General features: G+C 40.4%; 2 protein-coding genes across 3 annotated transcripts in view; one reads left to right on the forward strand and one right to left on the reverse strand.

The window, feature by feature from the left end:
* Positions 1–26,805, reverse strand: part of LOC105358774 (uncharacterized) — a 148,268-nt gene that overhangs the window by 46,853 nt on the left and 74,610 nt on the right. The gene's annotated exons all lie outside the window — the stretch shown is intronic.
* The window catches only part of adgra1b (adhesion G protein-coupled receptor A1b), a 207,473-nt gene that overhangs the window by 14,230 nt on the left and 166,438 nt on the right, over positions 1–26,805 (forward strand). For both annotated transcript variants that reach the window (XM_023963140.2, XM_078932087.1), the window contains 2 exons: positions 7,245–7,316; positions 21,826–21,897. In XM_023963140.2, coding sequence (XP_023818908.1) covers positions 7,245–7,316; positions 21,826–21,897 — 144 coding nt within the window. The remainder of the gene's footprint in view (positions 1–7,244; positions 7,317–21,825; positions 21,898–26,805) is intronic.

Genomic DNA, 26,805 nt, shown 5'->3' on the forward strand with positions numbered 1-26,805 from the left:
CGATATTTCAAGTCCAATTCCCCCTAGATATGAATTAATACACACCAATTTTTATTTTTCATTTTAAGAAATGAAAAACTTTTATGCTCTTGCAGGGCACATAAAATGACATGGAGGGCCACATTTGACACAAGTGCTACACACGGATCAGTCGTCCTGGTTCCTTTTCTGAAAAACAGACCCAAATCATGATGTTTCCACCCCCATGCTTTACAGTAGGTATGGTGTTCTTTGGATGCAACTCTGCATTTTTTCTCCTCCAAACACGATGGTTAGAGTTATCACAAAAAAGTTCTGTTGTGGTTTCATCTGACCATAGGACATTCTCCCAATCCTCTTCTGGATCATCCAAATGCTCTCTAGCAGACTTTAGACAGGCCTGACCATGTGCTGGCTTTCTTTCCTCATTCTCATTTCCTCATAATGTGAGTCTATGATGGTGTGTATGATGAAAATTAGGCCACTCATAATTTTTGATTAGAAGTTGTACAGTTGCTGGCAGACTAAATACTTTTTCTGCCCCACTGTTGAGGACTGAAAAAAAGTATTAAAGGCATCGTTGGCATTTTGAAATATTACTGTATTGAACTGAATCAAATAAATATTACAGTAGACATTTCTACAAATACAGTGGGGTGTTTAGTCATCCTCTCAGACATTTCAGAGACAAATTAGGAAAATGAATGCCAATGAAAAACATTGATTTGAAAATCAAGGACGGCTCTGCCTTTTTTAGGAACCAGGAAACTTTTGGAATGTTTGTCAACAAACAATAACTGATCTGCATTTGCCATGTTGATTTTTTAAAATAGTTATGTCTATTTTTTTACATAATAATTAAGTAATTCATCTTTGTCATGTGCTTTATTGATACTTAAGGATTCTTAATTCTCTCTGATAAAAGCTAAGAACCAGATATTGATAAATCATGTAATAAAATGGTTACAGTATAACGGGGTGGGATTATATAAGTTCGCTTCCTTCTACTTCCTTTCAAGCAATATTTATGAATATGTCTAATTATCCTAAGTTTGATACGTCACTGTATGAATGTATAACTGATAATTGTATTGTTTTTGTGTATAATTCTTATTTGATTGCTTGAAATAAACCAAAGAAAAAAAGAATTTTTCTGCAGAATGTGTCTACTATGAATCATTTAAAATAAATGCAAAATAGATTGAAAGGCTTTTTTCAGTGTTGGTGCTGAACATTTAGGAATAAACGGGCAGGCGGGAAAAAAGTGTTTCTTTTTCAATTCATTCCAAAAATGAATTAATTCACCCCCCCCCCCTCCTTAAATAACCTCTACATGTTTGCCTCTTTACTCTGAAGTTAACATTTTTTATGTAGCTTAAAGATTGCTTAATTTATGTCACATTTGATTTGTGATTTTACTTTATGTAAATCAACACAAGTTATTTCATAGTAATTAAAGTTATACATATCAATTAAAACATACGTGTCATTCCTGTAAAGCTATCTGATCTTTTATTTAAAAAAAAACAAACTTTTTCAATATAAATTTGTGTCCAGGGACCTGTGGAGGTTTGTAAATTTGGTCAATGGGATCCTGAATACTCTGGTCTCTTGGTTAGAAGCAGCCACAGACATCTGTGGAAGCTATTTCTGTTTCTCCTCTCCTATAATAATATACTGTAGCTGGATGTCGACCTGCAGGCGGTTTCTAGTGCAACAATGTTTTAGTTGGGCCTCAATGAAGTATCCCAGCTGTGATGTGGAGTGAGAATAAAAAGCATTTCTATCAATAACATCTTCCATACCCTAAATGCAGAAAACCCATGCTTTTTTCATATACTGTGTTTTTTCAAAGTTTGTGCAACACAATACCAGAAAAACAAAATAAAACTTATTCAAAACGCTAAAGCTAGAATGTGTTTATACTTGTATATCCCCCCCCCCCCCCCCCCCACAGACACACACACAGACACACACTCTTTAGTGACTCAAGTAAAACAATGGCAATGATCTTCTTACAGTAAAAGCAGTTTCTTTAGAACAACTGACATTTAATCAAAGGGCTGTTAAAGGAATCACTTCAATGTGGGAACTAAACCATCATCCATGCTAACAACAAAAAACAAAATGTCATTTGGGAATTTTATAAAAAGTAAGTATTTATTTTATTTGGATGGAGATATGAGCTATTTGTCTCAGAGACCCTGCAGAAGGCATGCCCTCCCCTTACTGAAAGCAGCTTATCTACTGTTACCATAATTGATCATGAAAATAGACACTTGGATGGCCCCTCCAGAAGTTTGTCATCGGCTGTTTACACAATGTTCAATTCTGTTTTTCCTGTGATTTCCTGGACGTTACACAGAGGCCTGGGATGGTTGTGCAGGGGTCGGCATGCAGACAAACACACACACATGTTCAGCGAAGGACACACTTGAGTTTGCACAAACAGAAGCTGCTTGTCTCAGAGCTGTAGGCCTGTCCAAAACGGGAAGTGTAGGAAACCAGTGAATAGAGGGGAGATGTGGGACAGAACACATCCGCAGCACCATCAAGCTCCAGTCTTTGTGACAACAACCCACGCTGCTCATTCCAGGCTCTTCTCAAGCTGCAGCTTTCCACTTTAAAGTGTTAGATTCAGAAAGAAAAGAATATCAAAACTGAAACTATTTGTATCTGTACTTAGTGTAGACCAAAAACCAACATTGAAGTTGTGCAGTTCTGGACTAATTGTACCACGACCCATCTGACTCAACACTGACCTCAACCAAATAAGTTTTACTCTGAGAGTTTTCATTTTTTTAATGCAGGCTGCAATTGGTCTACAGGCCAGACTTTGGACATGTCTCCCCTAAGTTATCACATACAGGCTTGGAGATGACAATATGGTGGTGACAAATTAGAAATCAAATACCTGCATTTGTTTTTGGCTCACTATATGTGGCTAAATAGCATAGAAAATGATCTTAGCTAAGCTAATGAATCTTTACTATGTTTTGATGAGTGGTGCATTATAATTATCATATGTTGACATCACAGCTATTCGAGTAAGACTTGTGCCTAAGACTGTTATGAAAAGTGCTCTCTATATTTTGTGCATTCTTCACCAATTGTCATCATTCTAGTGCCTCAAACAAACTATTTTCAGCACAAAAAGCCAGCCTCCTTGTTTTTTGTGGAGGAGTTTATCTCCACATTTTTAATGGATATATTTACGCTCTACTCCCCTTGCAGCCGGGCCAACACTTTGCCCTTTCAGCACAATCCTTCATGAGATTCCACTGCTTAATCCAAGGGTTAGAAACGAGTATACATCGCCTGCAGCAATAACGAGCACGCTGTCGTCACAGAGGAGAGCAGAAACACATCCCAATTACCCCAGCTCCCTGATTCACTTCAATCACTTCCCCTGTCCAGCTTATTTAAAGGAGCTGGTAGAGGAAGGTGATGCAAGAATCTGACCTCGAATAAATCTGAGTGTCTAGAGGTGTGGGTGGGCGGATGGTGGGGGCGGTCATATACTGAGGAGATGCGCAACATCACGCATGCAAAGGTGTGTTTAAGGAAAGCCAATCCCATGGCCGTGGTCGTGTGCACATGGGGCAGCCATGAAGTGAATTAATGCTAGGAACAGTCATCATTTTAGAAGCATGAACCACATCCCAGCATGTTTGTCTCAGGATGTTTAAAAGGAGCCTCTCCAGCTTCTACCCATCAATAAACTAGCTTCCATTTTTGCTGGATAGTCTTTGAACAAATGCAGAATTTTGATTTCAGCACCTTCAAAGAGGAAATCGGATTCAAAGACAACCTAAAGTGTGTCATCCCAATACTTTGGGGAAATGAGAAACCAAAGAAAAGTGTAACACATGAAATGCTTCAAAAGTTTAGGCCTGTATAACAGACTAAATAAACAATCAAGCTATGGTCTACATTCATGGCCCACAGCAGTCCTGGTCTGCAAGACCCAGACTGTTTTTGCACATTTTTTTTACTACCTATTTGAGTGAAAATTTCAAGTCTGGAACGTACTCAAATAGTCCCTAAAAATGTGTCTCGTACCCAGTGATTAAGAATTTTGGGCAAAGGAAAAAAAAAATGACATAACAGCGAGACAAACTGTCAAAAACCGAGGGGGGGGGGGGGGGGGGCAGCGCCTGTGGGCTCAAGCCTTTTTTTTCGAATTTCATTTAAATCAAAGACGCCCAAAAGATGGAGCCGTGTTTATGATCTGAGTTGTGACACGTTTAACAAGCACCAAGTCTCTTCCGGAAGCGGTTTCTCAAGCATGAATCTACGGTGGCCGACAGGGCTCACACTACATACAAATGGAAAAACGCAACGGCATTACCAGAAGCGCGACGAATTTACCCGAAGCACAACGGCATTAAGAGACAGCGCAACGGCATTACCCGAAGCGCGACGAAATTACCCGCAGCACGACGACATAACCGCAGCATTAGCATTAAGCTCAGCACAACGGAAATGAGGACTTTTTTTTCCTACCAAAAAAAAAAAATCAGTTTCAAATTATTCAGCGCTCTTGGGAGCTACGTGATATTTGGACAAGATTAAGGTGTTTTCTTACTAGATTACTTACAAATATACGTTTGTCTAAAAAAATAAATTTACTCAGCTCTCCACAGTGACATCTGTATCTAAAGCTCTTTGTCTTTTTTTTATTAAGACTTTTAAGTCGTAAATGTACTAGGAAAAAAACTCGTAAATTTACAACTTTTTATCTCGTGAATTTACGATTTAAAATCTCGTAAATTTACAAGAAAAAAGTCATCGATTATGTGGAGCCTTTTCTGAAGTTTTTTTTTTGGATAGGTTTAAAAAAAACAATGAGATTCTGAACCTTTTGGCGACTCAAAATCAGATAATTTTCAGTGTAAACCGGTTTTCCGGGGTTCGGTGTCAGTAAAGCGGAGTTTCATAGGTAAAATAAGGAGCTCAGAGACACATTTGGGTGTAGAGGACCGCTGCAGCCTTTATTTTCCGTTTCATTCACATATCCTGAAGTTCATCTGTCACCTTACGACATGAACCTGTCATCCGAACACCAATGCAGAAGTAAACAGTTTTACATACGCCCCCTCCTCCAGATGAAACGTCCCGTTATAACATATAACAAAAGAGGAATGAAAATAGTCTGTTATATTAGCATTAGAACGTTGAAAATGCCAGAAAGTGCTCCTCCTCAGACAGAAGTGTCAGACAGACGTAGAGATATGATCTTTAATGGAGGAAGAAAGGATTCAGGTGGACAGCTGCAGGGATACTGTTGAACCTGCGCGATGACTTCTCTTTTTTTCTTTCTTACTGTGGTTGGAAACGCAGGGGAGATTTTCTCCAGGGCCGAAGACGGATCCTCGTTTGGGGTTCACTTTCCCGTTCGGATCCTCAGCCTCCAGAGCGAGTTAATAAGACAAAATACTTCTTCTGTGGAGGGACACCATCTTTTTATTAAGGTTCTCAGTCCTCGATCACACAATATAGACGCAAACTCTCCCGCTCCGCGCTCTCACCCCCCTCTTTCGCCCGTGCTCTCACACATGCACGCGGGGTCTCCAACACACACACACGCACCCACGCACGCACACACACACAGCGCGCGCACACTCCATAACTGTCGCCTTCATCGCCTGCAGAGATCCTGCAAACCACCCATCAAAAAATAAAACATTAATAAATCATAAATCAAGCAAATAGACTTCCAGACATTTGGAACGTTATCAATAAACATTCAGCTCACCTGTTCAACTAAGTTTAGTCGGTCTGCTCTGCTGCTTTGCAGCGTTCACTTGTTGCTGCTGCTGCCCTGTATGCTCACTTCCACTTTAATCTCGTAAAAATACAATTTTTTTCTCATAAATTTACGGTTTAAAATTTCATAATTTTACTTTTTTTGGTGGCCCTAAAATTCTGTCGTACCGAATAGTTTGAATCTGCCAGGCTTTTATTTTCCCCCCGGAAAAAAAGTCATTACTTCCGTTGTGCTGAGCTTAATGTTAATGCTGCGGTTATGTCGTCGCGCTTCGGGTAATGCCGTTGCGCTGTGTCTTAATGCCGTTGCGCTGTCTCTCAATGCCGTTGTGCTTCGGGTAATGCCGTTGCGTTTTTCCATTTGTATGTAGTGTGAGCCCTGTCGGCCACCGTATGAATCCATTTGTTCCAACAACTGTTAACTGTAGTGCACTTCCGGATTGGGGGGGGAGGAGCCACAGCAACACATGATAATGTGTCGGGATTAATGTATGATCACCTTAAATTCTGTCAATGAATAGTAAATTATTTTTCATTTTCCTACCACTGACAGCAATAAAATTGTCTTTTACAAGTAAATTCAAAGTATCAACTTATGAATTATATGTCAAACATTATATAACAACTAAAACCTGTTTTTTGTTTGCAAGGGAACATTGTTTCATGTACTCTATGGTGGGTAGCAAACCGTTTATGTGAGTTACTTGCTAAGAGTTTGTATTTGTACCACGATGCTAAAATGTGTCAATGGATAGAGGTAAAGACGGTTTGATCTGAGCTTTAGTTAATTTCAGGTTGATTTAGGCAATCTTGGATAAGACACATTTTCTATAAACACAACTATAACTCAAGTTGTATACATTTTCACTACACTCACTGATGACAATCTTTAGAATCCTGAGTCCCAAGGCCTGCTTAGATGAATAATGGGACATGGGTTTGTGTGAGTTTGTGCCTGCCACTAAGCACTACTTTTCTTTTTTTGTCAGCCTAATTCATCACTCAGAGACACATAGTTTCTCATTTTACATTCAGCACAACCATACTTTATCCAAGAAAGAAATAAGAGGGTGAACTGATATCTGCCACGCAAATAACCTTTCTGGAGAAGCTGTATTTCTTGAATTTATCACCTAAAAGGCCCCTGTGCAGTGTATCATTGATTTTTATTTTTTCGAGCATTATGATAAATGTAATAGTTGATTGGATTATGCTGAAACTGCTTTTCGCCAGCTCTTCCACAAGGCAGATATTATCTTTTTGAGAAGCAGGGAAGAGCTGGGGCTCAGATCATTACACCTCTTAAAAACAAAGAACAGTAAACAAGACAGAAGCATGCCATGGATGGATCGTTTACAAGCAGGATTTGATCAAACCCAAAGCTTTTCTCATGCCAACGCAGTTTGACAGACATTAGAAATGCATTTACAACTGATCAGCTATTTGAAGATGTCCGTTTTCTCATACGTCTTCTTCCATCCTTTGTCTTCATACAGAAATCTGAGCAACAATAAAATCTCTCTGCTAAGGAATGGCTCCTTTTTTGGCTTGGCTGCCCTGGAAAAGCTGTGAGTATTTAAATCAAGCGCTCTTAACTGTTTTCCTCCCCAAAGGTCCTAATAGCTGTCATCCTAGCAGCAGTAATGTGTTTAAGATGGAAAAAGGCAAAGAGGGAGATCTTTTCTAGTTTTTACCCTGCAGGAAGTTTAGCAGTGGCTTTTTGACTCACAGCCCCACTTCAACTGTCACAGTAAACGTCCTAAAGAGGATAATATATAGCATCATATGAAAGACTAAGGCTGCCCAAGATCAGACAGATCTGACAGTATGACAGATTAGCAGAGTCCAGGTTGATGAATCTCACAGCATATGGATGTCGCAGAGGCTCTGACTCATAAAGGCTGATTATGAGGTCTCTGTAGACGGCCCCGGCCCTGCCCCCTGAAGGCCACTATTGATGACGTTCGCCTCTGTAGTCTAGTGATCACTATCTTCACACCTGATGGTGAAACTGACATGGATGGTGATGAGGAAGAGGAGAGGAGCTGAAATCAAATGAAGCAGACAGCTTTGCACACAGATGTTAATTACTGTGACCCACATACCCCCTTACTCATGCACTCACACCCACACTCACACAGGCACACACACAAACATTCACACATCAGTGGCTGCTGGCCCTCATCTTCCTGATACGTGACAGTTAAATTCATTGCAATATTATCAGAAGATTAATTCTGCCCTTCTTCTAACCCCCCTTCTCTGGATTAACTGCCCTTTTTTGGGTTCTGTCAGAAACATTTCTTCTTCTTCTGTCCATTTCAACTGGAGGGATGATTGGATGACTTCAAGGACATTTAGCCAAAGGTCTGTCACTGCTGCCCTTTAACAGCTCCGGCTTGCATGGCCTCGCCCTGGCTTCACCTTGCTCCCTGGTGACAGTCTGTCAATCCAGGCTCCCATGTGCAGCATTTGGCACCAATATGTTTGCCTCCAACAGTTTGAGACAAGCCAGGTAGTCTTTGGTGGCATTGAAGCCCAGGTTTTTCTTCATTTAGGCCTGCTGGCTGACTTTTTACTGGGGTCTGGTACAAACAGCTGCTGATTGACAGGCTTAAAGGTAGGGATTTAATGGTTCATTTTAACGATTAGACTCACATCAAAATTAGTGCTTGCTGATACAATTCATAATTGATCCTGGTTAATTTTGAACAATTCGATCCGATTCAGTGACTTAAGCTGGGTCCAGGACTTCTTTATCCAAATCTTCAACCAGTGGGACTCAGATAGACTGATCTGGTTGGATAATCAATTCATCAATTCGTCGATTAATCATTACAACCCTACTTAATAGGGATTTTGTGTGGATTTACTAATCTTTCAATTACATTCCTTTTTTCAGTTGTTGGCTGAAATACCTCCTACTTTTAAATCATCTGTACCTAATGTACAGGGTCTTTAGCTATGCTTACAGCCTTCTGAATATGTATTCTGATATGTCTATGCTCAGAGGAAAAGAACTCATCTCTGAAAAGAACTGATGCCTTGCTGCTGGATTGAGTTGCTGCAGTACATTTCCTCCCCATTGGAGGAAATAACATTTGATTTGACAGTAATGGATCCAGTCCTGAGTTTTAAAGTTCAAGTGCTAGCCACTTAACATTCCTTTTTTCTTGGTGATGATGTGAAACTCAGAATGGAAAGGTTCTTAAAAGAAACATGTGCCTTTAGAGGTTTTTTCCATGAGAAGGTAGCCTTTGTGACATTCTGGTGGGATACAGGAGATAAATGTCGGGTGTTTTTGTGATTCTAAACAGACAATTTTGATCTATATTTGACTTGTGTTCTTTTAATTATTAGCATAAAGTGTTGAATAACTTCGCAGACAGAATCGGCTGATTTGCATTGATTGCGTATACACTTAACTGTTGTAAAATGTTGTATACCTGCTTTCCACAGATTTAGAATTCTTTGGAAATATGTTTATTCCATAAATGGTCAAAGAGTTGCGGTCGTCAAAAGAACATCAAAAATGAAGCTAAAGCTCCGGTGTAAAAGGGTTAAAGACCCATTTCAATGAAAATATGTCTGGTGTTTTTAACATGTCCTTGCAGCTTCTTTCTCATGATGATGGACATGCTAAACCCTTGTGCTGTCCTATGACCCCCCCCCCCCCCCCCTTACATTGACGTGTTCTCCCTACCATGACAAAGGTGGAAAGATTTCATGTAATCCATGGACACCAGTGAAGATCACAAATCATTGAAGAAAAAAGGTTCAGAGCACTGTCTAGTGGGTCTAGATGACCCAACTCCCAACGTTAAAGTGCCTAGGATAGCACAAGGGTTAAAGAAAATTAAGATTAAAATTGAATTTCTAAATTTTCTCTATCCAAATTGTTGTGAATGAGGAGCAGATGAAAAAATTCAGTTAGAAAAAGCCTGTAGAAGTGACGTAGGTGCTACAACCGGGGGCCACAGGCTCCCTGCTCCGCTCCATTTTAAAGCATCTACCCGCAGACAAATACATCAATGTACATCATAGGTGTCAAACTCAATCACATAGGGGCCAAAATCCAAAACCCACCCTAGGTTCCACACCCAACAAGATAAACAGTTATTGAACACACTAAAACTTCACTTTACTTTAAAACTATTAAAACACAACTTTTCAAACATAAATATAAATATGAAATAGACAGGAATATTCAAGAGTAAATGAACTTGCATTTAAAATTTTGCTTACCATAAGAATATTCTTATATACGGCCTCACTGCCGTACACAAGGGTGCTCATCATGCATGCTTGATACACCTGCATCTTTGCAGGCCTCTGCGAAGAGATTGATGAGTCACTGAAGGGCGGCTTCCATGTGAGCAGCGAGAGCGGCGTCATCAGCAAAGAGCAGCTCCTGGATGAGAAACTTGCGCACCTTTGTCTTTGCTCGGAGGCGGGAAAGATTGAACAGGTTGCCATTGCTCAGTGTGTGGAGGAATTTCCCATCTTCGGACTCACTGAATGTGCAGGAGCAAGGAGAAGAATATGGCGAGAGTGTCGGGGCCAGTACACACCCTTGTTTCATACCGCTCTTGATTGGGAAGGGGGCCGATGACGCTCCATCATACTGAACAGTGCCAGACATGTTGTCGTGGAAAGATTTTATCATCTTTAGTAGCTTAAGAGGGCATCCAATCTTGTGGAGGAGGGCGAAGAGGCCAGACCGACTGATCAAGTCAAAAGCCTTGGTGAAGTAGATTAAGGTGAGGTACAGGGGACGTCGCTGTTCGCGGCACTTTTCCTGAAGCTGCCTGAGGGAGAACACCACGTCGATGGTTGATCGCATGACCCGGAACCCTCACTGTTACTAGGGATATACGCGATCTGCAAGGCTGCAGGCGGTTGCAGCGGTTGTGGACTACCCTGGCGAAAGCTTTACCCAAGATACAGAGGAGAAAGATCCCACGGTAGTTGTTAAAGTCGCTGCGTTTGCCCTTGTTCTTATAGAGCGTGACGATCTTCGTGTCACGCATATCGTGTGGTAACACTCCCTCCTCCCAGCACTGTTGCAATGTCTAAGGAGGGAGCTCTCTTTTGTGGCCTATACAACCTCTGGTGGGATTCCGTCACTGCCTGGTGCTTTCCCGCATGACAACCAGAAGAAAAAAGATAACCCTAGAAGAAGATGAACTCCTTCCTGAAACCCAGAGGACCTGGGAAAACAAGGTGCTCTGAAAGACTAGGACAACAACTCTTTGAACGCCGAAAATGTTAGCTCTAATGCTACGAGCAACAAGTTGGCGAGTGAGGGCAAATTATTGTTACTTAAAGCTGAAATCAGGAAAAAAAAAAAATTTCATTAATGAGCAGTGCCGATACTTTGAAAGAACTAGACATCAAGCTGGACCGAGAAACGGTGATTGACGAAAGACTTATTGAAAGATGGAGTAACTCACTTTCTCACAAAGTGAGGGTCCATGTCAACAGCATTCAACCTGATGGCGAGGATGGAAAAAGAAGAATGGCAATAATATAGGGTATAATCTTCAAGGAAGTGGACTTAATTTACAAAAAAGGGAATAAAAAAGAAAGGTAAAGAAAAAGAAAAAAGGGGGGAAGGGGGATAGAAGACTGATATTAAGTTTGATATGTCACAAAATGTGAAATGTTTAAGATAACGTATTATACTCTGACAGAGAGCTATTTATGTTCATACTCGATCTTGGAATTGTAGATTCAGACAGCACTACAAAATGGCGAACACACTATATGGTGAGTAGTAAAGGAATTGGGATGTAACCCTGGTTTAGTCTGTAAACAGCAGCTTTATGTTACTCTGAAGGTGAAGCTCTTCTTCGGTTTCCTGACTGACTCTTTTCTCCCCAAAGAAACTTTCTAAACACGTCTTTTTGTTTGGCTTTTGTTAACTTTCAGCTTCGGGCCTTAAGCTAAGCTAGTGCTCCGAGTGAGCAGCCGCTCTTTGTCACGCAACGAGTCACCACGGATGTGGTGAACAGAATCCAGTAGTTTTCCAAAATAAAACTTCCTTTTGAATCAGAAAATAAAAAGCACAAAGAATCAAAGTCAGCATGTGCATTTTTTTCCCTGTCTAGGGCCCGGTACCAAAGAGCCCTCGGACTACGGACTGGTACTGGTTCACGGCAAATTAATGGGAACAGGCAACACAAGGAAAAACAATGAGTTAGAGGCATCCAAAATTTCAAAGTGGCGTGAAGGGGGCCCCGAAAATACGTCCATATATGACGAGTTGGGAGTGAGAATGTGTTGGTTGCAATGACAACAAGAGCTGCACCATTTAAATAGAGGCACCCAGCGTATTAGTTTTGCGTAAAGTTCTGATCCGGGTCCGCATGACCCAGCATCTGGGTCCGGATCCGGGCCGCGGTCCATTAGTTAGCGACCCCTGCTCTGTAACACTAAAAAACACAACACTTTTTGAGTCAAATATTTGCTTTAAGGGTCCAAAACCTGATCTTTGAAGAGGTAGTGCTGTTGTTAAAACTATCCCATCTGATGGAAGGGGCAGGATTAGACTCATATCAGGGGCAGGATTCAGGATAGTGGTTATTCCTGGTGAGCTCATGCAAATCAACTCCCATTGACCAACATACATTTCCACTGGTTTGTGGGCTTCCGTAGAAATTAAATGAACATGTGTGTATGTGTGGGGGTGCAAAGCAGGCACCTCCAGTGGACCTTGGTCTTAAGGTTGAGTCTTAGTACATATGTCTGTTTGACTCTCCATGAGCCTGGGATTTTGCTGCACACCATTTTTTTCCTCAAATATACCTGTAACATGTCCCAGCCTTCCCTCAAACCTTTTAACAGAATTAAACTGTTTAAAGAAACTCCATACATGCAGTGGTTTTGTTACGAACCTCTCATTATGGTGTTAAAGGTGTTTAAAGGGTTAAAATTATTTTTGATTTGTATCAAGTGAAAAGCAGAATGCCCGGCAGTATCTCGTTGCCACTTATTAAACCACTTCATGTTCTTTATAATTCTTTTAATGCCAATCTCCCTTTTCATCACTGTCATGGAGAACTGACTTATTCATGCATTCTAAGGGAATTGCTTATGATGAGATCTCTGTCTATAGCCTGGAGAGTGTCCTTTTTATTAGAGGCAGTCTCATATGTTCAATAATGGCCTGAATCCCCCATATGGACACAGGCCCATAACTATCAGCCAAACTGGGTCCCATGGGAGCCGAGCAGAGACAAAGCTCATCACTGTTCTCTGTTCAGGGCACTGGATCTAACTTCATCAAAGGTTCCCATCACTGAAGACCTCTGTGTGAAACCAGGAAGACTGACAATGTGTAGCCTTTTCACGCTAATTACAGTGAATTTAAAAAAATAAAAAAGTAACATTGTAACTGAAAGTGAACTGCAACGTGCTGAAAAAAATGGAAAATAAAATAGCTTACACTTGATCTGTGGGGAAGGACAATTGTTTTATTACATCAAGCTAGAATGGGCTGAAGATTTTCTAATTTTCTCTCTAGAGTAGATTTCCCAGCAGGTTCAACCCAAGGTCAACCAGCACCGTGTGCTGTTAATACCGCTAAAATCAAGGAGCTGCACTCCAGACTTGGCATGCCTGATCTAAACTAGGAAAATGATTACCACTAGGCAGAAAGAAATAACAAAAATCTTTTGAATTTAATGGTAGAACTGGAGCTGTCAGGTGCTAATAAACAGTACTTATCTCAGGTCAAGCCAAGCAAACTGGCCGAAATATTAAAATCCCATTCCAGACATCGTTTGATCCATGTTCCAAGTGTTCCCGGGGGTCTTCTAATTACGATGATGCTGTTTTAAGCCAAAATAAAAAAACACCTGTGTTGTTTTCTAGAGCATGGTTTCTGCAGAGCAGCAGCAGAATTTACCTCTGAGTTGTGGACGGGACTGATGGTGTGGCATAAGCCTACCTAATTTCCCCATCATTCCTTTGTTTTAAATGCAGATACCAGTTCAAATGCGGAAAACAAAGACGGAAAGGATCAATTTGCCTGAAAGTGGATGCATCAGAATGGAGCAGAGCAGGGAGGCACCTACGTCACTGCTTCAAGCTTATTTTCCAACTAAATGTTTGCATCTGCTTCTGAATCACAATGACTTGAATAAGGAATTATTTAAAAAACACTGTCTTAATTTTCTTTTAAAATTTCCTCCATCATAAGAAAAATGCTACAAGAACATTAGAAACACAAACGCCATTTTCATTTTTTGTGGAGCTTTAAACACTGTTGCGATATTATTTAGAATTAATTTAATAGAGCCTAGCAATTATTTGACTGCAGTTTCATTTCACTAACACTGTAATGTCAAAGCATTATTACATGTTTTCCTTGCCAAGATCATACCAACAACTGGCTAGTTTTAAAATGGATACCTAAAACATTCAGACTGTGTCACTGTACTGTTTTTAACTTTCTAAACCACACAGAGGCTTTTTACTCTTGGTGGTTTCACAGATTTTTGGAGAGTTTGGAGAGGCTAATCTTTATTTTTTTATGCTGTCATTAATAGTTTTGAGAGAAATGATTTTTAGAAATCAGCCGGTCACATAAAGAAATCAGAAATTGGTATTAGTGAAGATAGTGCATGTTGTCAACATTTTTATTCTTTAGAGAGCAGATGTGTTTCTCAATACCTTGAATGTCTAGAAAAGAATTCAGGGCAAAGTTACTATCAGAATTCAAAGTTGTAAGCATTTGTCAAATGTATGATGAGGTGCCCTTTAAAAAGTATGGCAACTTCCGTTAATCCCGCTGACAAAATGATGGTTACTCCGTCTTCCTCATCTCTCTGCATGGTGAGTGATGAGGGAGAGGCATGCCACAGAAGGACAGCCTCTGCTTTAGGATGTATGGTCGGTGAAATCCGGACTTTGAGGGAAAATGCTTTGTGATTATGAGGTGAAAAAAAACAAATTAACCCTAAGCTTGTAGTATTTTACTAGACACACAGTACTGTAGTAGCATGTGAAAAAGAACAATATGTTTTTGAGATGTTAATGTTGCAGGTTTAGAAAGCTGAAATCAGAAGAAAATATAATGTTCCTCTTTTTTGAACAAATCTTTTTTTCTTAGTTTTTCAGCAACTTCCTTCAGGGGGCGCCACAGCCAATCATCCGCCTTCAACTCTTCCTTTCCCCTGCATTTTCCTCATTCACACTAACCTCCCTCATGTCCTCTTTCTCTACATCCATGAACCTCCTCTTTGGTCTTCCTCTGGACTTTTACCTGGTAGCTCCAACCTCAGCATCCTCCTTGGCACCCAGTGGTGTCTTCATGTTATTTGAGTCTGTGTGTGACTTCTATGAATATGTGGTTTAATATTCGTATTTGTATATTTTGATATGTTTTTAATATAATAGGTGGTGTAGTGGTTTGCACTCTCGCCTCACACTAAGAAAGCCTTGGGTCAAATTCCAGTGGGGTCCTTTCTTTGTGGAGTTTGCATGTTTTTATTTTTTTATTTTAAAATGTTTATTTCAAGCAATCAAGACAAGAATAATGCACAAAATAATACAATCAGCAGTTATACAGTCATACAAAAACGTATCAAACTTAGGATAATTAGACATTAAATCAATGATTAAGTCAGTAAATTGCATGTGTGAGTTTCCTGCAGCTGCCTCCCACAGTCCAGAAACATGCTTCATAGGTTCATTGGTGACCCTAAAAATTGCCCCTGGGTGTGAATGTGAGTCTGTATAAATGTGTAGCCACGCAACAGACTGGTGAGCTGTCCAGGCTGTACCCTGCCTTTGCCCAACATTAGGTGGGACAGGCTCCAGCAACCCAGCAACATCATGAGCCCCATGAGACTCAGCAGGTTCAGAAAATACGTAATTAAACATAAAAATTTGATTTTTGAATTTGAAAATTTGACGGCTACGCTGTTGTTCACGAGAAAATGCTGCATGTTTCATTTTGTTAATTACCAGCATGAGCAGCTATAGCAACCACCCTCACTCTTCATAAGAAAACTTTTTCTTCGTTTTTTCTCCCAAGTTGCAGCATTGTTGATCCATTCTGATACAAACACAGTTACCTCCCTGTATTTCAGTAAACCTTGAAATGCAGAGTAAGAAGTGGATTTGTGTCTCCATAGTTTAGACAGTTGGCTTTTTGAAGTGAGTAAATCAGCCCAGCGGGTTCTGTAAAGTGGTAGCAAGTACCCCAAACTTCACTTTTTCTTTGTTTTTGTTTTACCAATGTTTGAAATACTTGGACGAAATGTTTAGAAAACTGGGCGGCTTAAGGAATTACAACACAGACACTGCATATGTGGTATGAGCCACCGTGATGGACCAAAGCTCGTCTTCCAGGTCAGCACTTACATCTCACACTGTCAAAACAGGCCACTTAGGAATGAGTCAAAAATGGCAGATTTTCTTTACTAAATAAACAAAATCTGTCAACAGGTTAAGAAAAATGGTTATACCAAAAATTCCTATTTAAAGGAAAAAATTCTAGTCGCTCAGAAACGTTTTTTCAAGCAAATATAGTTTTGCATTTGAAAAACTTTTGTGATAAGATTATTTTTCTTGCTTTCTTTTTTATGCAAGGCTCTTTTTTACTTTTTAAAGATTCATTTCATTATCACACTAACATGCAGTAGACAGCTGCACACTTCGGCTAAATGTCTTGCTAAACATTGAATGCTTGTTTTCATCTCATTTCATTAGGTTGCCACACAATCAAATGCATCTAATCATGAAGCAGGATTTATTGTTTGGATGAGGGCCCAAGTGTTTAAGGAGAGCTTCAGTGTTATTTGCCTCCACTTGAAACTTTAGCAAATTTGTGAGTATTGTAGTAATACCATCAATAAAGGGTTGCAGAAAATCAGAATGCATTTTGGCAAGGATCTGTTTTGTCGGCTGAGTGGGAGGGCATGCATGCCTGCGGTGAGCGAATCAGAGAGAATCCTGCACACGGCTGTTATCCTTCATGAAGAAAGACTTCAGTGGGGTTTAAGTAAACTGGGGAAGAATTTCTGTAAGCAGAAATAGTGGAGTCCACACAGAGGAACTTTACCAATCCACAAACGGGACTCTTCCTGTTCTAGTAATTATTTCATGTGTGCTTGGTTATCAGTAATCAGAAACTGAACTAAGAAGTAAAACTGGTGTTTCTTTTAAACTGCCGTTTCTTAATGTTCTATTAAATTTGGACATTCGCACTAAGGAAAGTGAATCTGCCTTCTGAGAACTCTGCTCTCTATGTTTGCGATTTCAAACTGTTGCTACTGCAAGTGATAAATATCTATTTTACATTGATTCATTAATGGGTAATAGAATTTTTTTTTTCTTAAACAGTGTGTTTTGATATTTTCTTTATGCCATGTGTACTCTTTTTACTGGAAGAAAATGGTTGTAGATCCAGTCAAATGAATTATTGAGGAAAAACACTGATACTTGATCATACAGACAACAGGGGGGCATTAATGTGCAGATGTATTAGCATGTGCACGAGTTAAAATAGCAGCAGTGTTGCATGGATACATTCAGAATCACAGCATGCAGATGAAATGACCTGGAGGGAATGGCTTAATTGCACAACAAGATTTATTTTTTCATCTCTCTGCTAGAGCTGTGACGGTGTGGGATTTTTGATCACCGCGGTGATGAACCAGCAGGGGGTGCGGTGTTGCGGTTAACCCCCCCCCCCCCCCCCCAAAAAAAAAATAAAAATAAAAAAATAAATACATTTTAAAATTTAAAAAACAAAAAATTCCCCAGCAGTCGCGTCACAAATAAATACAACACAGTATTCTTTATTAACAAATACCAGTAACAACTAACTACCACCTATTTACCTAATGAACTAACTATATAGGTGTTATAGAATGACTGTGTATGTGTGTCAGCGCGCTGTGTGTGTAGAAGGAAGGAGTACGCACACATGTGTTGGGGGTGCGTGTTGATCGTGGACCGCTCTCTAGCTGCACGCGAGTTTCACCTGTGCCCGCTGGTACAGACATCTTCTCAGAATATTATATATTGCCCAGTAATAAGCAGACTGCAGACACTTTGTCACCTTTCCGGTAGCCATGAAGCCTGACACCCATGTGGAACACGGGCAGGAAACTCTGCCTTTTTTTATACAGACACATAACTTTGCGCTGCACAAAATATTTCCCAAACAAAACATGTAGTGATATTCATGGAAATCTAACAGTGGGTGTTCATGTTTGGTGTTACAGAGTGAAGGAGAACAGTAAAACCCCCCGCCGAAACACAAAATCCTCCAGCGGGCGGCCGTGTAACGCACTCAAGAACACACGCAGCTTATAATGGAGCTTCCTTGCGAGACAGAAAATTCTGTTGTAGAATGAGGATGTGTGTATGCTTCTGAAACCGCGCGTGTGTGTGTGTAAGTAGAGTGAGCTGGGTGCTGCACGGCTCTAAGAGGGAGTGAGAGCCATGTGCAGCGAAAGAGGGGAGGGGCTAGGTGCAGGGAGTGAAGGAGAACACCAATAAAAGGTTTCCCCCAGAAACCCTTGAAGTCTGAACACAGAACTAGCAGAAAAAGTAAATTATCAGCAAAGATGAATGTGTTTCATGTGTTTATTATAGTTCCAATCACGCACCCTATGCAGAACTTTAAAAAAATAAATTAAAGTGCGTTGATGCGGTTATCGTCACACCCCTACTCTGCCTTAATCTTACATTCAGCAAACATGATGCTCTGAGCCTCGGAGCGACATTTCTTCTGTTCTGACAATTGACTGTATGTGAAAACCGAAGCGAGCCACTGTGATGTCATCCATAGAAAATGCATTACTTCTGGCTCCAACCCAATTACGTCCATTCAGTCGCTGGTTGTTTTTTTTTTAGATAATATAATAATAGATTAGATTTATCTGCACTTTTCCAGTTGCGCAAAGCACTTACTTTGTGTCCATTATTCATTGACTCCTCATTCATACTTGGTGATGGTAAGCTACGGTTGTAGCCACAGCTGCCCTGGGGCAGAATGACAGAGGCGTGGCTGCCATTTCGCGCCTACGGCCCCTCTGACCATCACCGGGATCATTCACACACATTCACACTACAGTGGAGCCACACGAGGCAAGGAGGGTGAAGTGTCTTGCCCAAGGACACAACAACAGTTGGCTGGGGAGAGCATGGATTGAACCGCTGACCCTTTGATCATTGGACAACCTGCTCAACCGCCTGAGCCACTGCCACCCTGACTCCCCATGTTGGAACCAGAAGATGTCTGTAAGCAGTGATTGGTCCGAGTGGGTCTGGGTCATCATTTTTAGGTTAATCACAGTAGTGAGCTTTTTGGAAGTCACCACCCCTTCCACTTTAAAGTGGGCCACATGAAATATGCCAAACATTTTGAACGTTTGACGTGACACCACATTTTTTCACTGAGGCATCTGATGAGTTTAATAACTGCAATAACTTAAAAAAAAATGTTATGAAAAAATTAGAATGATCAAGAACGTGTTAAAAAAGGTATCAGAGCAAGAATAACCGATAGGACTGTGTAACAGATGTTCATTTCTCTGTAGAAGTCTATTTGATTTTTTGCTTCCTGCGGCCAGTGGGTACTTCATATTTGGAACACCAAGGGAGAGGAGTCACTCAGTCCAGTTCTCATATACAGTCGATGGTTCTGACCTAAAACAGTAATTCCCACCTAACAAGAGCATTGACTTCTTTTGCCACAGTAGTCATTGTTGCATAAGTTAATGTTGGACACAAAATAATGTATTTTTAGCTCCCTTTGGAGCTATCTGACAAACCAAACTAAATTAAATTCAACAACTCCAAAGTCCTAACTAGATAAACAGAGCATAGCAATGTTTAGACAGAAGCAATTATTTATGAATCTGAATCAAAGGCTAAGAGATTTTATCTGACATCCTGTGGAGCTACTTTTGAGCACTTGCAGTACAGGTGTTTAGTAAATGATCATTTCTGACAGTAAATTACACTGAAGGATACATAGAAATAAGCAACATTTACGCTCAAATAGTTTCCTTCCATTGTTCAAACGTTTTGGCAACTGTTCTGTTGGAGTCCATTGTAGACTCCACCTATTCTTTTGTGAAGCATTCATAATTTATAACTTCATTTGCAGGGTGGTTATACGAAGGTGGGCCTGCAACAGACTGGTTGGGTTTGCTCCAGCAACCCTGTGACCCTGAGGGATGGGTTAGAAGGTGTGACCTCATGCTAGGTTTTGTTCCTTAAGGCTTTCAAAAGTATCCTATAAAGCCAACTTTGAAACACACATCAGAAACCCGGATTATGAGCAAAAGTGACACACTTTTCTCTAAACTATTGTACTTTTGCTAGAGCATGAAAACCAGGTCGTTCATAGAACAGTTTAATAATAGAACTATTTGTTTCATTCCGTTTAAACTAGCCTGACTGTCCACTCAGCACCGACTTCTTCCCCTGTAAGATAGCCACATGATGAAGTACAAAATTGTGTGTGTTCAGCAAATTCAAAGAGTGCAGGCTTTGGGCAGGCTTTCAAGGCAGAGCTTTAGAAGAAGCTGCTGCAGGCTCCACTGGCTGTTTTGAAGCACTTCTTACATGATCAAAGAGAACTGGGGTGAGAGATGAGAGCTGACTGACCTGACTGGACCAGGAGCTTAGTCTGTCAGGAAGGCAGCTTTGCTCCTCTTCCCAAAATGTGTAGAAGAGGTGGGAACTCCACCATGGACTCCGTCTGCTGAAAGCTTCGATTGGAGTTCAACCACATGCATAGTCGTTCTTTTAGAAACATCGGCTGCTCCAGCTGCCGATGTTTTATCTTCAGTTTAACTGGTAATGTTTTATGTCCACTATATTGCCAGCAGTCATCCTCTAACTGGACCTGAAGAGGTTCTCTAGGCTGGACTCCTGGATAAAGTCATGCATAGGTTTAAGATGCCTGTACTAAGAAAAAAGTTGCTTTGCTCTATGGCTCGTAAATGTTCTCATTTTTGTAAATTCACTAAAGTTTTGGATCTATCAGGCTGGGATAAATGGGTTCAAACCACCTGAGAATGTCAAAAAATGTCACGTCTTTTTTGGATTTTAGACTTCTCTCACATTTAACTCCTGCGAGGAGGAAGGAATGGCCCCTGATCTCCTGAAGATGTCTCAGTTGACTGCCAGATTGGGCAAAGTATGACCCAGAACAAGCACCAGACCAACAAGAAGAAATTAACCAAAATGCTTTTATTTACTTTGGATTAAGAAGCGACTGTAAAAGAAAATAAGCGAGGCAATTGGGGGGTGGGGTGTAAATTAATAAAACAAACATTTTTCAGTTTTGCGGTATTTGAAATATCTAATCTACACTTTTTGCTGTGAAGATATCACTAAGTTAGATTTGTTGCTAAAGTTTTGTCCATAAGTAGTAAAATTTTGTACTTGAAATACTGAATTTGAGTCTATGAGTGACACTAGAGTGGCCTTTACAAAACATAAGTCTTAAAGTTTCTAGGAAAAAATAAATATTTCATCTGACATTGAGCCATGACAACCTAATGCATGTTTGAAGGGTCTAAGTATATATATGAATCTTTCATTCCTGACTTTGAGCCAAACAGACAAATTCCTCAATATCTCCTGATTAGTTCACTGAGCTTCTCATGAAGTGGTTTGATGCCCTCCTGCCTGTCGTTTGGAAAATCGTTGTTTGAACTGCTGTGTGAAAGTTTACAAGAATAAATGAGAAAAATTGGTTGAGTCTTTGTGGTAATCCCAAACTTTTGATCAGCTATGCACGAAAATCAATTCACAGATCCCTGTTTAATCACAGGTTCTTTCAGTATGCAGGCAGGGTTCATGGGGGTTCTTGTTGGCTTGAACTGAATGTTTTGCCACAGAAATGGTTCAGTAAAAGTCATTTTGTTTGGTGTAGTTTATTCCACTCACTGGACTAGAGTCACTGCATAATTTGGAGTAAACTGCATAGTTTCTATATCCGTAAAGCATGTGCTCGGTTAAAAAATATGATATGATCATGATTAAGAGGATGGATTGTGGGTGTTTAAGATGTGTTGATCTAACTTTTTCTTTTCTTTTTAGGGGCTTAAAGAATAATTTGATAAGTACCATGGAGCCTGGAGCCTTTCGTGGACTTCTGGCTCTCAGGATCTTGTAAGTATAATGCGACAGAGGTCAATTCTTTTGGCATTACATATTCATAGTTTAATACATCTAACTTTTTATTATCATGGTGTCGGTCTCAATGCAAAATTTGCTGCAATTTTCCAGATGAAGAGAATAGGAAAAGCATCATCCCAAAGTAGTGTACAGATTCAGCTTCAACATATTCTGTTAAACCTCAGCTTCATTTCAACAGCCAAACTCTTTAAGCCTGTTTTCTATTCTAAAATCTAATTTGAAATAAAATGTTGGTAAGAGAGGTATTTGGTCTTTTCAAGTGTTCTGAGAACTAAAATTCCCATGCAGCTCTCAGGACAGTTGTTTTAACTTTCTGTAACAGAGTCACACATTTTTAGTGTTTATGGAGATTCAATGATTCTTGTTTGGAAGAACTTGTTCAGTTGTCTGTCATCCACATTGTGAAAATAAGTAATCAATAATGTGAAATCTAACAGGAAACACATGAGCCAAAGTGTGTCTACCTGAACCAAAGTATTCTACTTCAACAACCTCATGAATCTTCATGCTTGGTAATATTAACACTATTTTTGTTAAAGTAAAAGCAAAGATGACACCAATGTTTCTGGTGTCATCAGTACAATGTGAAACTGCTGTTTGTCAGGAGTCATGAAACAAAGGCTTTCAAGAGGGGGTCAACTCAAGCAGCAGTGGATAACCTGCTGTTGGAATGTATCTAAAACTGAGGGCTCCAAAGAGGCAATACCTCAGAACTGGGAGTAAAAACACTTTATTGATGGACGGAGAGAGGAGCTGGACCAGGCAAAGCAGCACAGGACAGAACTTATCCAGGGCAGAGTTTGACTCACTGTCCGTGAAAGTCCAGTAAACAAAGAGATCTGACATGGGTGATGGAGCTGCCAATCCTCCTCCCTAACTTCTAACACCCAAGTCTATTACTCCACAACAAAACGCCGAAAGATAGTTTTACAAAGAATGAATTACTTTTACTGTCATTACAAGGAGTACAGGCAAAAAAAAAGTAGTGCTGTTAGGCGATTACATTTTTAATCGCAATTTATATGTAACTATTTTATATGTTAAAAAAATTTGAACATAAGTGTGTTTAGCAGTTTACATTGTTTATAAGGACAACAATGTTTTAATTAAAAATGCTTTATTTTTGTAACATTGTATTCAATAAAGCTTTCTGAACAATAAAAAATGCTGAAGCATAAAATTTTCAACTCAAGCCCAAAGGCAACAAAAGGGCATTTTGAATAAAGTTAAACACATAATTAACACAATCAAAAACTGATGTACATGAAACAAAATATAACTGTCATTGAAAGTTCACTTACTGAATATTATACTTTTAAATTCGACTAAAGACGCAACTTCTTAACAAAACAGTGGAGTAAACACAAGGTGATCGAATCTTTTTTCAGAAAATGATTAAGTAATTCAAAATATACAGGTAAAAGAAAAATTGGCTGTGTAGTGCATCAAAAATATAACTTGCATAACACTTTCATTTTCTCGACTGTATAGGTTGCCCCCTATTTCTGGGTCTTAGCACTGAGCCATTTGCTCAAACACAAAAGCCTATTGATATCTTCAGAGGAGTGAGAAGATCTCTTTTTCTGAACGACATGCCCAGAGAGTGAATATAACCTCTCACAAGCCACTGATGTTGCCTTACGTCACCAGGTACTTGTGTGCAAGGCGGGCCACCTCGCTGTGCGTCCCTTGATGTTTGGCCACAACTGAAGCTGTGGGCTCGGCCTTTCGGCGCTCCACACAGTTCTTAATGCAGTCCTGATCTTGCAGTTGTGATCCTCAGCCATGTGATGTTCATTTTTGCCTTATGGCTTTCCATGTCTATGGTAAAAGTCTCTCTGAATTTAGCCAAGTCTGCTGGGTCATCATCACCGGTTTCCATCACTCGGGACAGATGACACAATGCTGGCAGCACCACTGAACAGGACACAAACCTCTCTCTTGCCAGGAGCTCACTGATGTACCTTAAAAAAAAAGAAATACTCATCAATTCAATTCATTTTTATTTCTATAGCCAAATATCATAACAACAGTCACCTCAACAGGCTTCATACCGGTAATTGTGTAGTAAACACGAAGAACATAAAGTCAGTGAGTTCAATAGGTAATGACTAAGCTAAACTAAACAGACTAAACTAAACTGAGCATCCCTGCCTTTAGACCCTACTTCGCAGTGAGGAAAAGTTCCTAAAAAAACAGATTCTTGAAAAAAAGATGAAAAATCAGGGGTGTCCACATGAAGGTGGGATCCTCCCCCAGGATGGACAGGCGATGTATCAGAACTCTTGGAGAAGAATTAGCTTATCTAACTCTACAACTACATGTTTAAATAGTCCAGCAGATGAGCTTCATCCAGAGGGAGTTGGGGGACGGCTGGGGGCGCCAGACGAGCCAGAGGTAGGATCTACAGAGAACTGAATGATACATAAATTATAGGAAAGGAGAAGTAGATGAGAGTAGAGGACAGAACCCTAGTGCACCATACGTTCTCCAGCGTCTGGTTATAGTTAAGCTTAGGATTCAGGTCAGGGCTAAGCTTTAAAAAAAAAAGTGGGTAGGGGGTGAGGAGTAGACGGGATTCTTGTCAGTAGTCTGTGGGTACAGTCGTGGATAGATTGTAGTGGAGGCAGGATCTGGAGGTCCCTTGAATATATTCGTGTGGTTGCAATGAGATCAGATCATCCCTTGAAGTGTGTGTGGTGCAAGAGTCAGGTCGGTTCAAGTCGGGTCGGGTCAAGTCGAAGACGGAATAGATGCAGGCAGGATCTAAAGCACCCTACTAGTAACTAATTGTTATTTTTATCAAGTTTAATTTAAACATGTTAATAGTAAGTTGAACATCATGAACTTCATCTTTATAAAAACAAAAAGGAAAAAAACAACAAACAATCAGCTGTTTTATTTCATAATGAATTTATTTCAAAGAGTGTGGTGTTACTTGGAGCTCATTATAGCAAACAAAAAGATCATACTAAAACATAAAAGATAAATAACTGACTTACCTGCAATGCTGTAGCACTTCCTCCAGCTTATTCAGCTTATCCAGTTCAACAAGGGTTGGCATGGTGATATAGGACCAGGGCATCTCTCAGTGGTCCTGTGTTTCTGTGTATGTGCTTGATTATTTCCTGCTCCAACTCGTAGGCACATCTTGTGCAAGGGGACTCTTCCTTCTGATTATCTGCGATCTGCTTGTGTTCCAGCTCTGCTGCATTAGCAGAGCTGTGTTGAACATGGACAACTAACCTTCTGCATTTTGCTTGTGTGCTCTGCAGAGAAACTGCGATAGCTCTATGGATGCTATGAGCGATGCACGGCATGTGCTTGAACGGGAGCTGTTTAGACGCTGCTATCTTGTTGTCAGTGTGCTGACTTTATGTTGAATGTCTCACTGTCTTGCTACATGCAAAAAGTGCTAAATGCACTCATTAGCAAAATGCCACTCTTTCATTTTCATAGCAGTTAAAGCATTTGACCTCAGTTCCCACTCTGATGTAAAATAATGTCCTGTGGTCCCAGGTAATTGTGAAGTCCAGTAAACCCTAGTGAGCACCACAGCATCTGTCTTTTCCAACGCCTCCCTGTCTTGGCTTTTTCCTTTTCGTAAAGCTCGCTTATGCTTTTCACAGGAGTTGCTCTAGAGGGAATTTGGCAGGATGGGTCGTTGCTTGCAATGCGTGCAATTTTGCACAGACACTCATCCTCAATAACATTGATTGGTCTGCAAGGTGTAGCTATACATTTAGCTACAGTTTTACGTTTTTGCTGCAAATTATGCAGCGTCATCTGCTTCATGTGGGAGGGCTGATACGAGGCCGTGTAATGGCTAGCAGGTGGTACTTCAAACTTGACGTGCTGCGATGATAATGTCATGGTACCTGCCTCAACTTCCCACAGCCTCGGAAACTGCCAACATCCTCGTCAATCAAGTCTTCAGATACCACCGACATTGTATCCGACAGGGGACCTCTACATTTCACAAGTCTGGAAGGCTTTCTGTTCTGCGTTGGGAGCCATCACTAGTCTGTCCTCAGGCTACCAACCAAGAATTAAAAGCTGCTCTTTTCTTTGTGTCGCTGCCCAGAACGCTTCCGATTGGTCAGCACACTTGGTCTGGATTGAATATGCTCACAACTCACTTCCATCTTCCGTCACAGGAATTTCACCATTTGAGGCCTGCCTTGGGTAACTACCACCCTTATTTCCGTCCCAGGAAGTTGACGTGGCGGTTCCCTCGGTCCAAGATCACCTTCACCGATGCAGGCGCACCTGGTGGCAGACCAGGGACGCACTCCTCCGTACTAAGGACACTAACTGTATAGGGTTTGAGTCACATTCTAGCCGGGCATGACAGATAACTCATCTCACACCGGCAGTAACTAAAAGTCTCGTTAGTTTTGCCCAGAAAACCATCCAGTATGGGATTAAAAAGAAACTTGCCATTAGGAGTCTTTTCTTGTCGTCCATTTCTGCCTGGTACTCCTGAACGTGGAAAGGTGTGGAAGGGCGCAATTGCCAAATCTCAAAATTCGAATTCTGTGATTGACACCGTCAAATAATTGATGTCTTTAAATGTATTTAACGTTGACACATTTTTAACAGGAAAAACAGATAACCATATAAAAACGCTTTCATTCTAAATGGGTATAAAAAGAAAAATTAAATTCAACTCAATTCAAGGAAAAACTCCTAAAAAAAACGGTTTCCGGAAAAAAACGAAGAAACCTCATGGGTGTCCACATGAAGGAGGGATCCTCCCCCAGGATGGACAGGCGATTAACCAGAACTCATAGAGAAGAATTAATTTATCTAAATCTACAACTACATATTTAAAATTCAGCAAATGATCTTTATCCAGACGGAGTTGGGGGACGGATGAGA

This window comes from Oryzias latipes, chromosome 15 (genome assembly GCF_053564925.1).
Source record: "Oryzias latipes strain Hd-rR chromosome 15, Olatipes_Hd-rR_3.1".
Lineage (NCBI taxonomy): Eukaryota > Metazoa > Chordata > Actinopteri > Beloniformes > Adrianichthyidae > Oryzias > Oryzias latipes.